The sequence below is a fragment of the Ursus americanus genome, chromosome 21, assembly GCF_024610735.1.
Source record: "Ursus americanus isolate L20-20 chromosome 21, mUrsAme1.1.p, whole genome shotgun sequence".
In the NCBI taxonomy this organism is placed as follows: domain Eukaryota; kingdom Metazoa; phylum Chordata; class Mammalia; order Carnivora; family Ursidae; genus Ursus; species Ursus americanus.
The window spans coordinates 33,460,517-33,475,585 of NC_142147.1; the positions used below are offsets into that span (position 1 = coordinate 33,460,517).

The window sequence follows — 15,069 nt, forward strand, 5'->3', positions numbered from 1 at the left end:
GGCTTTGTTGAAGTCAAACTACAACATAAACACCACCTAGAGTGGCACATGAGTGGGGCAGACCCAAACAGCTTTGGAAACTGAACGGACATGGGAACCACTGCTCACAGAAGGCAAGTCATAAAATGCAGTCTGAATTTAACTGGGAGTGGCGGGGGAGGGGGCTGCCTGCTAAAATAAAAATCCATTTTCCAGAGGATTTTGACAGGATCCAGAGTCTCAGACGCTACTATCAAATTGTCCAGAATACAATCCAAAATTGCTTGATATACAAAAAATGAGGAAAACTTGATCCAATCTCAAGGGAATACATAATAGATGTCAGCCTGTAGACAACTCAGGGGTTGAAATTATCAGACAGACTTGAAATCCGCCATTATAGCCATGCTCCGTGACATAAAAGTAAACCCTCTTTAAATGAATGGAAAGTTAGACATTCTGAGCTGAGAAACAAACTATTTTTAAAAAATGGAGGTTTTAGAAATAAAAAAAACACAATATCTGAAATTTTAAAAATTCACTGGATACTTGCAATAGCAGAATAGTGACGACAGAGGAAAATCAGTGAACTTGAACACAGAGCAAGAGAAAGCATCCAAGTTGAAGAACAGATAGTAAATAAATTGAAATATTAATATAAAAATTTTAAAAATGAGCAGAGCATCAGCAATCTGATGTGTGTGACAATATCAAAAGATAAAATATTTGTGTCATTGGAGTACCAGTGAGAAGAGAGAGATAGGTATAGAAAAATATACTGAAGAAATAATAAGTGAAAACTTCCCCGATTTGGCAAAACACATACATTTAAAGATTCAAGAAGCTCCATGGACCCCCAAAAGGAAAAATGTTAAAGAAAACCATGCCCATATGTAATCAAACTGCTGAAAATCAAAGATAAATGAGATAAATCAAAAAATCAAACTGCTGAAAAAAATGGCACATTACATGCAGAGATGTGAGTGACTATAGATTTCCCCTAAGAAACCCATGGTGGTCAGAAGACAGTGGCAACACTTTTTTTTTTTTAAAGATTTTATTTATTTATTCGACAGAGATAGAGACAGCCAGCGAGAGAGGGAACACAAGCAGGGGGAGTGGGAGAGGAAGAAGCAGGCTCATAGCAGAAGAGCCTGATGTGGGGCTCGATCCCAGATCGCCGGGATCACGCCCTGAGCTGAAGGCAGACGCTTAACCGCTGTGCCACCCAGGCGCCCCCCCCTTTTTTTTTAAAGAAGTGGCAACACTTTTAAGTGTTGAAAGAAAAGAACTTTCAACACTTAATTCTATATCCAACAGAAATGTCCTCCAGGAAGTGAAGCAAAATAAAGACATTCTCAGGAAAAAGAAATCCTCCAAGAGAATTTGCTGCCAAAAAATCTGCTATAAAAGAAATGGTTAAGGGAGTTTTCCAGCTGATGGGATATGATGTCAGAGAGGAACTTGGAAATTCAGAGATGAAGGGAGAGCACAAGTAATGGTTAATTATTTTGGTACATGTATAGGCTACTTTTTTCCTCTTAAGTTCTTTAAATGTGTATGACTGTTGAAAGCGGTTTTCAATGTATATAAAGGTCCTACATAGGACAATTATAAAGGAGGATTGGCAAAGGGAACTATATGCCAGTAAGGCTTCAACATTTTACTGAAATAATATTTACTGAAATATTAACTCCACGTAGACAACTAAATTTTGGGTATGTGTATTGTAATCCCTGAAGCAACTACTGAAAAAGTAATAAAGAGAACCGAAAAAGCTAATAGATAATGTTAAAATGGAGTACTAAAAATATTTAAATACTACAGAAGAAGACAAAGGAGAGGAACAGAGGGAAAGTAAACAGAAGGGCAAAGAGAAAACAAATAGCAGAATATAGTAGACCTAAATCTAACTATATCAATAATTGCATTACTTATAAATAGTCTAAACACAACAGTTATTGTACCAGATGGGATTTTAAAAAACCAAGACTCAACCAAAGACTGTCTACAAGAAGCTCACTTTAAATATAATGAAAAAGATATGTTAAAAGTACAAGTATAGAAGCTACACCAGCAAACACTAATGGAAAAAAAAATGCTGGAGTAGGCTTTATTAATATCAGACTATGTAGATTTCAGAACAAGGAAACACTGTCTCTTTAGAGACATGTGAAGGATGGTTTTGAATAGCAAAATCTGGGCTGTTTTTCAGGGATCTGCCTGGAAGAAGCAACTCATTCCATTCTTTGAACTCTGCTGCCAACTGAAATTACCCAGGACTAAACGGCAGAGAAACAGATGTTTCCTGATTTGTCTCCCGGTGAGCTCACGCAAGGGAGAAGACAACAAAGTGGTTTTAGAAACTGCTGCCAGCAAAGGGAAGATACACTCAGAGTACAAGCGATGGAGGCCACAACTAAACGTTTTGTTATGTTGCTGTGAGCCAGCAATTCCACTCCTGGCTGCAAACCCAACAGGAAAGTGTACATGTGCGCACCAAAAGACAAACTCCCAAATGTTCACAGCTGCACAATTTGTAATTGCCCAAATGGGAAACCACCCAAAAGGACTATCAACGCTGGAGTGGATAAGTAAACTGACGAATGTCTGTACAATGGAATGGTATACAGGAATGAGAAAAATTATAATTAAGCACAACAATATAGAAAAATCTCAAAAAGGTACTATTGAACAGATGTCAGACACAAAAGAGAATACACTTTATGATTCCATTTATAGAAATTTCAAACAGGTTGCACTGATTGATAGTGGTAGGAATCAATACCCTTGGAGGCCTGAGGAGAATTCCTAGGAGATAGGTCATGTTTTGTTTCTTGATCTGAATCCTGGTTACATGGGTGTGTTCGCTGCGTAAAAATGAACTGAGCTGTGTCTTTTTGTGCATTTTTTTGCATGTATCTTATGCTTCAATAAAAAGTTTAAAAACTAGTTTAAGATACTGCCGGGGGTGGGTAATCAGAAGGGGGAATGAAGCAGGAGAGACTATGGACTCTGAGAAACAAACTGAGGGCTTCAGAGGGGAGGGGGTGGGGGAATGGGATAGGCTGGTGATGGGTATTAAATATTGCTAATAGTCACTTGGTAATTTAAGGACTAAATGAAACTACAAAGAAGAAAAGAATTGGCACAGAGTTGATTCTTAAAAATGGGTCACTGTTGCCATTACATTCATATTACATAGAAGTAGACACTACTTTTATTTTTAAGAGGCTAAGTGGCACAAATGCCATCCTATTGTACAAAAAAACTACAATATTTGAGTCTATTACATGCCACATACTTACTCAGCCATGGTCTCATGTAAACCTTAGAGCAACCCAGCCAGGTATGGCTCTTGCCTCATTATATGGACAAGGGCCCTGAGACATTAGGTTATGCAGGTGACTGATGGAGCCCTGGAGACCTCACTTCCAGCTTCCTACACTCTCCATTCCACCACACTGCCCGATCTGGTCAGAGGGCTTTGTCCACCAGTCTGGCTAGGAACTTGTGAGTGACACTAACAAAATGACACAGACCTTGGTATTCTTAACAATTGGACATTATGAGCAAAGATTAAAAATGTGAGCTTTTCTCCATTTTCTTTTTTTTTTTTAAAGATTTTTATTTTTATTTATTCGACAGAGATAGACAGCCAGCGAGAGAGGGAACACAAGCAGGGGGAGTGGGAGAGGAAGAAGCAGGCTCACAGCAGAGGAGCCCGACGTGGGGCTCGATCCCAGAACGCTGGGATCACGCCCTGAGCCGAAGGCAGACGCTTAACTGCTGTGCCACCCAGGCGCCCCTCTCCATTTTCTTTCTTTTTAAAGAAAAGCTGCATCCCATTAATGTCTACTATGAAGCAGCATGTACAAATCGGTGAGTGGCAGTATCTTCACATCCATGACCTCCCTTTCTCTACCTCCACTGCTCCTGCCTGGTTCCCCTGAAAGACTTCAGTCCTTTGTGACCATCACCTTACACATAATTCCTTTGAGCCTCCCAACATTTTGTGTACATCTAGGTCACCCTAAGTTTTGTGTTGTCTTGAGAATTACCGATTTCGTGGGAAGTCCCCCCCTAAAGACTCAGCTGTGTGCAGAGGCAACTCTGAATAGAACCAAGAATGATGGCAATCTCAGGATATGTTGGTAGGTGGCGCTAAGTTACTCAACGCTGGACAAGGACAAATTTCACCTTAGCAAATTGTTCCGTAAGGCGCATAATAAATTTCAGAAATATAGAAAGTTTCCCACAACAAAAACAGTAAAGCAAAACAGCCTGATGTTCAAATGAACACAAGACATGGGGAATGCAAGGCGAGAAGGAGCTGCAAAAGGAGAAATCCTTTGACTTTTATTATGCTGTTTCTATTTGAGATTGGGTTCTCCCCAATCAACTTACGCTATTTGTCTACAACAGAGCTGAGGTATCTGATTTATGTTTTAGCTTAACAAGGAGTTAAGCAAAAGCAGGGTTCTGTGCTGGAAGAAGCTGGAGAAGCAGGAGAAGAAACGCCTGAAGAAGGAGAAGAAACGGCTGGCCGCCCTGGCCCTCGCGTCTTCAGAAAACAGCAGCAGTACCCCGGAGGAGTGTGAGGTCAGTAGGCAGGCCAGCCCTCAGCCCGGGGTGAAGACCCTGGATGTGGGTTCTCAACAGCAGAACAGAGGATGTGCTACCTCAAGCCATGGTCTTGAGTCCAGGCTTTTGGACTGAAATAAGGACCTGAAACATCTCAACTACCTCTTGATTCTATAGGAAGGAGATAGGTGCAGAGAGAACTGGCTCAGGAGCCCAGAGAGCTGGTTGTAGCACCCCCAGTCCCTGGGCAAGTGTTCTGTCCTCAGCTGCCTCCCAGGAGTCCTCCACCGGGGGTAGTGTAAACCCCTGCTCTGTGCGTTCTCAGCCGTGTGTCGGAGGCGGTAGCCTTTCCTAGTGGGGCTTGGGGCAGGGAGGTCTCCACCGATGCTACATCAGGGTCCCCCGCCTGGGATTTTCATGGAGTGCCCAGTTTGTCAAGTAGTTTTTCAGGGTCCCCTTTGCAACATGGCATGGTGGTTCTATCGTGGTCTTTTCTATAAGCTATTTCACAGGCCTAGAGAACATTCTCCCTAAGTGGGAGTCACCCTTGGGGTGGATTTCCAGTGTCTGTTAAAAACCACCCCAGAAACACTGGGCAATTTTCACATTTCTACATCTTTCTGCCCCAACTGCTTAGTTGCTGGAATTTTAATAGAGCTGTGTGTGTTCATACAATGGGTGACAGTTTCACGCCTATTTCATTCTTCAGGAGACAAGTGAAAGACCCAAAAAGAAGAAAAAGCAAAAGCCCCGGGAGACTCCACAGGAGAATGGAATGGAAGACTCATCTGTCCCTGTCTCCAAACCCAAGAAAAAGAGATCTTTTTCCAAGGAGAAGCTGGCTAGTAGTGACCTTGAAGAGACAGCTGGCAGTGTCAGTCTTCCCAAGAGGAAGAAATCTGCCCCCAAAGAGGAACCAGTTAGTGACGCTGAAGAGGCGGGAAACAGGAGTGTCCCCAAGAAAAAGAGGAAATTCTCTTCCAAGGAGGAGCATGAAAGAAACACATGAAAGAAAAGCACAGTGACATTCACACAAGGTATGTGACTTCTGTATACTTAAAATTCATGCCATTTCTAAAATTCTACCTGGAGGCTGCTAGTGCTGATAAGAGAGCATCAGAAATATATCCTCCAAAGTTAACATTTTGTTCTATCTAACAAAATGATAGAAGAAGGTGGGCAGGTAGTTTCAAAGTCCAACACGTTTTTAAAACAGATGAAATTGGGTTGAGAGGAGTGAGGGCAGAGGTGTCACCATCTATTTCTTTTGGAAAGAAAAAACATTCCAGTGGCTTTTGCTTCCAGCTAGTGCCCAGAGGGATTGCAAATGTAAAGCACTGATAATTGTTTCTCTTCAGTTATCAAAAAATTTAATCACAGAGACTCTAGAGAGCAAGATAACAAACACCCTTCGCCTCACCATCAGAGTTGACCAATACTAGCATTTTGTCCCATTTTCTCCAATTTTTAGCTACTGTTTGTTTGTTACTGGAATGTCCTTGTTCAACTAAAGGTCTTGGCAGGGCTATCGACAGTCAATTTTGCCAAATGCAAGTTGTTTAAAATTTGGGGTCCGGAAGATTGTGTAGTTGAGCATTTGTTGTTTTACTGATGAAATGGTAGCAAGCAGGAAGAAACCTGCAGAACAAAGCCATGGGTATTTATGTCACTTAAATATTTTCCCCCAAAGCATCTTCACGTGTAATTTCTTGTTTTACTCCATGAACCAATCAAGGCAGTCATCAATATAAATGCAACAGGGAAGGAAATGGAAACCTAAGAGCAGGGATTGTGTTGCACAGGTTAGCAGCAGCTGAGACTAGAACCTTAGCTTCTGGGCATGCCATTTTATTTTGACAGCACAGCAGGATGCCTTAGAGCTCAGAAGACTGTTGGGTTTGAAACCAGCACTCACTGGGACGGATTTGGGCCATGGACAGGGCTGGCCTCCTCTTGGCCCCACCCAACCCAGGGCTTCCTGCAATGCCGAGCATGCACAGGGCTGGATTCAGAACCTCTAGCTCCCACAAGGTAGAGCTGCAGATGTTGTGGAGTTAGGAGAGGGGCTTAGGGATTCATGTTGAACTGAAGACCCCTGTAAGAAGCCCCCAAATGCAATGAGGATCTGGAAATTTTGGAACATTCTCGGGCACCCAGCAGAACAGAATAGAGTTTACCCCAGGCCCAGGTAGGACTTTGAAATATTATGAATTGGGTTCAGCCTCTATCAGGTTGGGGAGGCTCTGCTTCCCTAGAGATGCAGAGTGCAGTGTCTTCAGGCCCTGATGCCCCATGCTATGGAATCTGCTGGGGGCTTCAGAGCCTCAGGTTTGATGCCTGACAGTCCTGGCTTGCCTCACCATGCTGCCACTCACTAGCTGCATGGCTTGGGCAATGCCGCTATACCCCTCTGAGCCTCAGTTGCTTTGTCTGTAAAAACAAGATAATAATTACCTAGCTCAGCACTGTCCAATAGAAATACGGTGTGAGCCGTATGTGTGTATGTTCTGATAGCCACATTGAAAAAGTAAGAGGTGAAATTAATTTTAATAATTTATTTTCTTTAACCTAATATGTCCAAAATACTTCCATTTCAACATGTAATCAATATAAAAAATTAGATATTTTACATTTTTCTTATGGGAGGTTGGAGAGGGGAACTAAATCTTCAAAATTCTGCATGTATTTTACATTTACAGCATATCTTAAGACCTGGCACATTTCAAGTGTTCAATAGCTCATGTGGCGGATGGCTATTCTATTGGATAGGGTTTTGGTTAGGATTAAATGAGATTATGTGTGAGATTATATGTAAAAGCTACTTGACTGGACTGTTTTTAATGTTGCTACTATTATTTTTTATTATTCTTGCCAACAGAAAACATATCCACACCCAGGTGAACATCATCTTCACCTCAGTATCGACTCCTTGGACAGTGACCCAGGAGAGATTCTACCCAGAGCTCATGACTGTTCATGAGAAAACCTGTGAGTGCCACTTCTTCCCATTCCTGTATGTATGCCCCTTGGTGTTGTGGCTCTGCCATTCCTTCCATTAACAGGTGGAGTCTGTTTCTCCACCTGTTGAACCTGGGCTTGGCCATGGAACTTGCTTTGGCCAATGAGACATTAGAAAATGTGACACAAATAGAGATTTGAAAAATGCTTGCACATAAGGCCTTGATCTCACTTGCTGCTAGAAACCCTCAGACAGCATGCCAGTGAGGCTAGGCTAGCCTTTTGGGTGGTGAGTGACACACACCCCTACCCAACATTCAGCTAAACACCAGACATGCAAATGAGGACTTCTGAGGCCATCCACCCCCAGCTGAGCTGGCCGAGATAAGCAAAGCCACTTAGCTGATCCAAAGAACCAAGAGAAATAATATTATTATAAGCTACTAAGTTTGGGAATGTTTTGTTATGCAGCAGAAACTGACTTATACATCCTGACTTAAGTCTCAGAGATTCCTCTTACCTGGGGGGGTAGTAGGGATCGAAAGTGTGGCCATCTCCTGTACTAATTATACATGACAGATTTCCAATGAAGGGAGAGAGGAGCCATGTCAAAGAGATGGTGACATTGTCAAAGATGAAACTCTCGTTGGACACCATCAGCTGCAGGCCTGTAGATCGAAAAGGAAAATGCTATGTACCATCAGAAAGCAAAATTTCATGCTTGTTTAAAACCTACTCTCTTCTGTCCACCTGTCCGTCATCATTAGGTGGGGCTTTTAAAGTTTTTTAAATTTTACTTTTAGTTTTTAAAGTTCTTTTGAATTTTATCTTTCATTCATAGGTAATAGGTGACCAAGTTACAGAATTTGAAATGTATACAGGGTACAGAGTAAAAAGAAAGCCTCCCTTCCCTCCTTCAGCACCCCTGCCCCAGAGGCAATCATTGTTACCAGTATCCAGAATCACCTTCCAGGGATATCTACACATTCCCAAGCACATACATACTTTCCTATTTATACAAATGGTACAGGATGTACCTTCAGTGTTTGGCACCTTCCATTTTTTTCACTTAGTATATCTTGGAGATTGTTCTGTATGAATTCAGTTAGAGCTGCCTTGCTCTTTGTAATAGCTGCACAATGTACCCTAACTTACTTAACCAGGATTCTGTTGATTGTCTAAATGTATTTTATCATGTTTAAAAAGACAAAAGGCAAAGCACCTTTAGGAAAATCTACTTGGCTAGGGTGGCCAGTGATTCATTGTAAGCCATTTAGTGCACATTAAATTTTATAAAACCTGAGCTTTCAAAGTTAGCATGGAGGATGGGAAGGGGAGTAGAATTTGCTTGGGGCTTCACACAGCCCTGGGCTAATTTGTGTAGCATAATCTTTCAGTTTCCAAGCACAAATGAGGAAGGAATAGATAGAAGGAGCTGAATGCAAATGAAAAGGACTTTCCTGAGCTGCTCAGAAAGTTGTCGCTGTCCTGATTCACAGCTACCTGAGGAAACTCGGACCGTGGCTAGGCTCTTCTGGGCAGTGTGGTGAGGGCCACGGGGTGGGGAGGATGTTGGATAAAGTGTCTCCTTTTACAAATCAGAAACACTGTGATCAGAACACACCGGTTCACAAGGGGGCAGGATATTTGAAATCAGAGTTGGGGCAGAAAATTTGGGCCAGGGTCTCCAGACCCAGTACACCCACTGGCCTAAGCAATGCATTGTCCAATGACAGCCACACTGCGACTGGCAGATCTTCAAAGGGCACCCTTTGTACATTAACAAAACCACCAAATGGAAAGCACTGCCAAAACACATGGCCTCTTCTTCCCAGAAAACAGAATGAAGACATCCTGCTCACTCTTACTCCACCCAAGCGTGTCTAGCAAACTAAGGCCGCTGGTGAAAAGTCCTCTCCTCATCTCTGTGCAGTCCTCCCTCCTACGCCCACGGACCCTGCTCTCCTGGATGGCCCCTGGGGACCTCAACATTCCCTGACTCACTTCTTCCCTTCAGAGCTCCCTGCACCATCACTCACGCTCTCAATAGAATGTGCTGTTGTGATTGACTAAGTGGCACTGGAGTACACTGTTAGTGGGAATGTCAATCAATGCAGCCATTTTGAAGTGTAATTTGGCAGTCTCTATTAACATTTAAAAAAGCATATACCTGTGACCCAGCATTCCCTCTACTAGGGATCTCGCCTCTAAAAATAATCAGGCACATGTCAAGATATCTGCACAAGAATGAGCGTTGCAGAGTGATACTTAACAACAAAAAATCAGAAGCAACCTAAATGTCCATCGGCAGGGCACTGGTCTTATGATGGGATACTATGCAGCCATTAAAAGAATAAGGTAGTGACTTGGAGAGATGTCTAGGATACATTATTGAGTAAAAAAAAATTAGCTGTAAACTAAGATATTTATCATAATTATATTTTATGTATATACATTCATACATAATCATGCCTATGAAGACAGTCTAAAAAGCAGGGAAGAACTTATTCTGAACATTTAACAGTGATTTCTTTAAGGAGAGTAGGACTGTAGAATTGAAGGGAAGAATTCTTCCTTCTTGATTTATAAAATTTTTATAAAGTGTAGTAATATGGGTTATTTTTATAGCTTTCAAAATTTGTAGTTTTTACAAGTCCCTGTGTGTTCTAAAATGCAGCCTACGGTCAGGGTGGTGGTTGAGTGGGTGTGGGGTGTATGGTAGAAAGACATCTTTTGACTTCTTTCAGTCAAGTAATGTTGGCCTTGTCTGATGTGTTTATTGGGTCACCCCATGAAATTTAATTTGAAGGCTCCTGGGAGTTTAAATTTTATTTATTTATTTATTTATTTATTTATTTATTTATTTATTTATTTTTTAACTTCTGGCTTGACAGCTCATTTCTGCAACAGGAGCCTCAAACTCTTTACCCCAGGAGGCTAAGCCAGGTGGGGAGGTCAGGCTGCAGGGAATCAGCTGTGAGTGAGGAAGTCTCTTAGCACACAGATCAGCCCCCATGGGAGGCTGCTCCCTCCGCTCCAAGTAGGGCTGGACCTGGTGTGGAAATAAGGGAATTCCCAAGTCCGGGCAAGCTGGGGACTCACCTTCCTGGCATTGGTACTGCACCCACAGGTAGCTGCCCTGGGTGGGGCACACGTTTCCAAAGTAGGTCCCATCTGCTGCCACTTGGCATACTTGCAGCCCCTGGCACTGGCCTGGAAAGTGTCCAAATCCCAGCAGGAGCAGGAATAGTGTGAAGGACGAAAAGGGACAGATTTAGACAGAGATGAATGACCTCTCGTTCATTCATTCATTCACCCACCATCCTAATGGCTATCTGCTAGTATCCACTGAAGACTGGACACTGACCTAGGTACTAGGGGGAGAGAGAAGTAGTATTCTTGCCCTCAAGCAGCTCAGGGTCCAGCACAGGGGTTCTCAGATCTTAGAATACACCAGAATCTCCTGGAGGGCTCTGGAAGGCACAGATTTCCAGACCCTACCCCCAGTGCTTCTGAGTCAGTTGACATGGGTGACAGTGTAAGAATTTACTTTTCTAACAAGCTCCCAGGTGATGCTTATGCTGTTGGCCCAGGCACCCCACTTTGGGAACCACTGGTCCAGTAGCATCCAGTCAGATGGACTAAAGTGGGAACTTACATTTTGAGAACTGGCAAAGAGGGGAAAAATCAGGAATCCTGCCCAGGTGCCCACAGGAAAGAAAAGTGTGGAAAGCCCAGACCAGAAACTTCAGGTCATCCCAACACCTCTCCCTCCTGCCCGGGCAGGTGAATTACATGCCTACAGAGACGCCTAGGAGGAGGACAGGCAAGTACTGCACCCCTGGTTGTAGGACTGAGCTCCCATTTCTGTGCTGGATATCAGCTGGGACCCACCCTTAGCTCCTGGAGGCTGTTCTCTAGTCCTTGTGTGTGGCCCTCTGTTATCTCAGAGCCAGCAATGGCGTGTCGGATCTGTCTCACACTTGAACTCTGATTTCTCCATCAGCCCCATCTCTGGCTTCTAATCAGAGACACTTATTTGCTTTTAAGGGATCATGTGGTTAAATTGTGCCCACTTGGATAATCCAGATTAGGAACCATAACTGCATCTGCAAAGTCCCTTTGCCATGTAAATTAACATATTCACAGGCATGGTATCTCATCATACCCAGAGTTCCAGGGATTAGGGTGACAAATCTTGGGGGCCATACCTCTGCCTATCCCAGACAGGAAGACATAAGAGGGCAGAGTGCTTTTCATCCTGTCCTTTCATCCTCTCTCTGACTGCAGCTCCTTCTGGGCAGGCCCTCCCTTGTGGTCCTCGCTTCCAAGGGCAGCCTCCACCATGATTCTAGCACCTGTTGGATGGCCCTGACTTCTGATTTTGGTAAGACCATCCCCTCCAGTTGTCCCTCCCGCCCTTAGGGGTGGGTGGCAGTGGCTTTCTGTTGCTGCTAATCTCAGGGTTGTATCATTATCCCCTGTTTGACTTCTCAGCACTTCCATGCTAGGTAATCAGTTCCCTGCATTCAGTTTCCTCTGCTGAAAGACCTGGCATGGTTTCTGTTTTCCTAATGGGACCTAGCTTGATACATTCCTCAACTGGAGTTCTATACCCCTACTATGTGCATCCATAGCTCTAGACTACAATCTCCAAGAGAGAGGGAGTGTTTTGTTTTGTTTCTGTTCATTGCTCTATCTCCACTCCACTACACAGAACAGTACCCAACACGTAGCAGGTGCAAATACACAGCACCTTTGCTCCCTTCTGTTGTTGCATTCAGTACAGTACTAAGTGATCGCTTGTATCTGTATCTGCCTCACCATTAGACTGCCAGCCCTTTGAAAAACAAACTGATTTGTCCCTTTATCGACAGAGCCCAGGTTAGAGCCTGGCACATTGTTGGGCTCAACAAATGTTTATTGACCAACTGATAATGAATGAGTGAGTGTGGCACTTAGATACAGATTCCCCTGGGATCCTGCCCAGCTCTGTTCCTCTGACCCTTCCCAGAAGGATTCAGGGCTCCTCTCCAAGGTGCTCTCTGCGGTGTGGCTGCAAGATTTGGAAACTTGCATCTGGGCCTTTGTGGAAATAGCCCACTCACTCCCCTCCAGGCTGCCATGAGGGAGGCACATCCTTCAGCCCGTCCAGCCCAGGTCTTTCCCCCTCAGAGGAGCCACAGCCTCAGGGATAGCAGAACAGCAAGGAGAGTGGGTGGGAGCCAAGTGCTGATTTCAGCATTTCCTCCCCCCCACCCCTCGCCCCCCGCCCCGGCCTGATGTAAGGGGACCAGGGACAATGTGGGCCAGACGTGGAGGGGAGAACAGATCACTTTTCCAGGGAGACACGGCACACTTCCCCAAACGGGACGAGGCTGCTTGGCAGGTTCTGGGAGTACAGGGCATTCCTCCCTGAATCCTCACAGGGCCTTTGGGTAGAGGCAGAGCCCCTCAGTGAATTGCTGAGAGGCACATGTGGGGAGATTCAGCCTGAGGCCCCAGAGCTTCCAGCTTGGACACAGACTGCTGTGTCCTCCTTTGGCTGAAAAGCAACTGACCTCCTGTCTTCCAGGCACCTTGCAGGCCCGACAGTACTAACCACAGCAGAGAGGAGGGGCCCCTCTGTGTCCTTGACAGTAGACCCCCAGGAAGGTGCAGGGAGCCCCCAGCATCCCTGAAACTGAACCCTTATCACCAGGCAAATGCAGCTTGGAGGCAGATTTAATCTGATTTAGAAAGACAAGGACATGGAGAAACTCTCCCACATGAACAAGAGATGCCACCAGGAATGTGTATTTCAGCATTATTCATAACAGTGAGGATAAAGACATAACCCATTCAACTCTCAAAAGAGAGACACATTATGGCATAGTTATACAATAGAGTAAACGAATAAACTGGTACATGTATCAAAGTGGATAATAGGAAATTTAAAACCATACGCAGTGTTGAAAGGAGGGGACGTTAAGCAAATATGGCATAATGTTAGGATTTAACAATGATGGGTAGTGAGTCTATGGGAGTTCACTGAAATATTTTTATGTAATATATTTAATATATGTTTGGAGTGCTTAGAAATTTTTAAAAAATAAAAAAAGGCAATGTTTCTTGCACCCAAGTGGAGTGGGGAGAAAATGCCCCCCTGGCCCATCCAGGTGGGCTTGCTGTTGGGTCAGGAGGTGACCCACAGCCTTCTTGCTTCCTTGTATGGTGTGGTGGGCAGAGGCTGGCCCATTTTCCTAATGTTGGAGGCCCAGATATGAAGATTGTTTAAGCCTTCCAGACCCCTTTGCTGGGTATGGGATACCAGGAACTGCCCTGCCCCCGCAGCCAGAGCTGTCCTTAGGTCCTACCTGCCACTTCATCCTTGACGCTGGTCCAGCTGCATTCCTCCTCTGAGGGGCCTGCGGCACCCTGGGTGCAATAATGGGGGGTCTGGCGCCCGTAGAAGGCATTCTGGATCTGGATGACCTCCCCTGAGCTGCAGTGCATGGTGGCACTGAGGCCAGCACAGGCCAGACTCTGGCCAGCACCTGTCACAAAGGGGAAGGGGACACCTTAGGAGGGATCATGATCATGGCTGGGCAAGTGCCTGGTTGACGTGAAGTGGAAGGTTTCCAGGGGTCGGCACTGAGATGAAGAGACAGGGCAGGAGCCAGCTCCACAGGGGTGAGAAATAGAACGTGGTGGGCATGAACATGGCTCTGGAGCCAGACTGCCTGGGAGCAGACACCGCCAGCCATGCACTGGCTGTGTGACCCTCTGCAAATTAGCTTCTATGTGCCCCCTCAGCCCGGGGGAGTGTTAGCACCACACCACATGGGGTCTTTAGGAGAATTAAATGCGTTTATACATGCGGAGTAAGGGCTATACAAGTGGCAACTATATTCTCCTATTTTTTTAAAGGTTTTATTTATTTATTTGACAAGGGGGGGAGCAAGCAGGGGGAGGGGCAGAGGGAGAAGCAGTCTCCCCACTGAGCAAGGAGCCCAGTGCAGGACTCAATCCCAGGACCCTGGGATCACAACCCAAGCTGAAGGCAGCTGCTTAACTGACTGAGGCTTCCAGATGCCCTATATTCTCCTTTGTTGAGCACCTTCCTTGAGACTTATCTGAAAGCAATGCCTGGCGTATGATAGATGCTAAACAAGCATTTGTTGGATGAATGCGTCTTCATACCAACCCTAGAAGCTGGGCTACTAACCTCCCCACTAGGAACATCAGGCCAGGGGTCACTGTGCCGAGACCCCACTCCAAGCCAGCTCCTGGCATGTGGTCCATGTTTGGTAAACATTTGTTGGAAAAGAACAATCTGGCTCAGATGGGCACAGCCAGAAAGTAGGAAACTAGATCCAAAGTCAGTCCTGTCTGCCTGGTGGGCATGCCACAGGGTGGGGATGAGACCAAAATCTGTGTTCATTTCCTCTGGCTACTGCACAAACTACCACCAAAGTCATGGCTGAATCCAGTACAAACCTATCATCCTCTAGTTATGAAGGTGGTAAGTCCAAAGTGGGTCTTACTAGGCTAGAATCAAGGTATGGG

At 44.7% G+C, this 15,069-nt stretch overlaps 1 protein-coding gene across 1 annotated transcript in view; it reads right to left on the reverse strand.

The window, feature by feature from the left end:
- The window catches only part of LOC123791343 (polycystin-1-like protein 2), an 88,757-nt gene that overhangs the window by 69,501 nt on the left and 4,187 nt on the right, over window positions 1–15,069 (reverse strand). Inside the window, 3 exon segments of the mRNA XM_087870637.1 lie at window positions 8,042–8,189; window positions 10,624–10,734; window positions 13,878–14,057. Of these exon segments, the coding sequence (XP_087726763.1) occupies window positions 8,042–8,189; window positions 10,624–10,734; window positions 13,878–14,057 (439 nt within the window).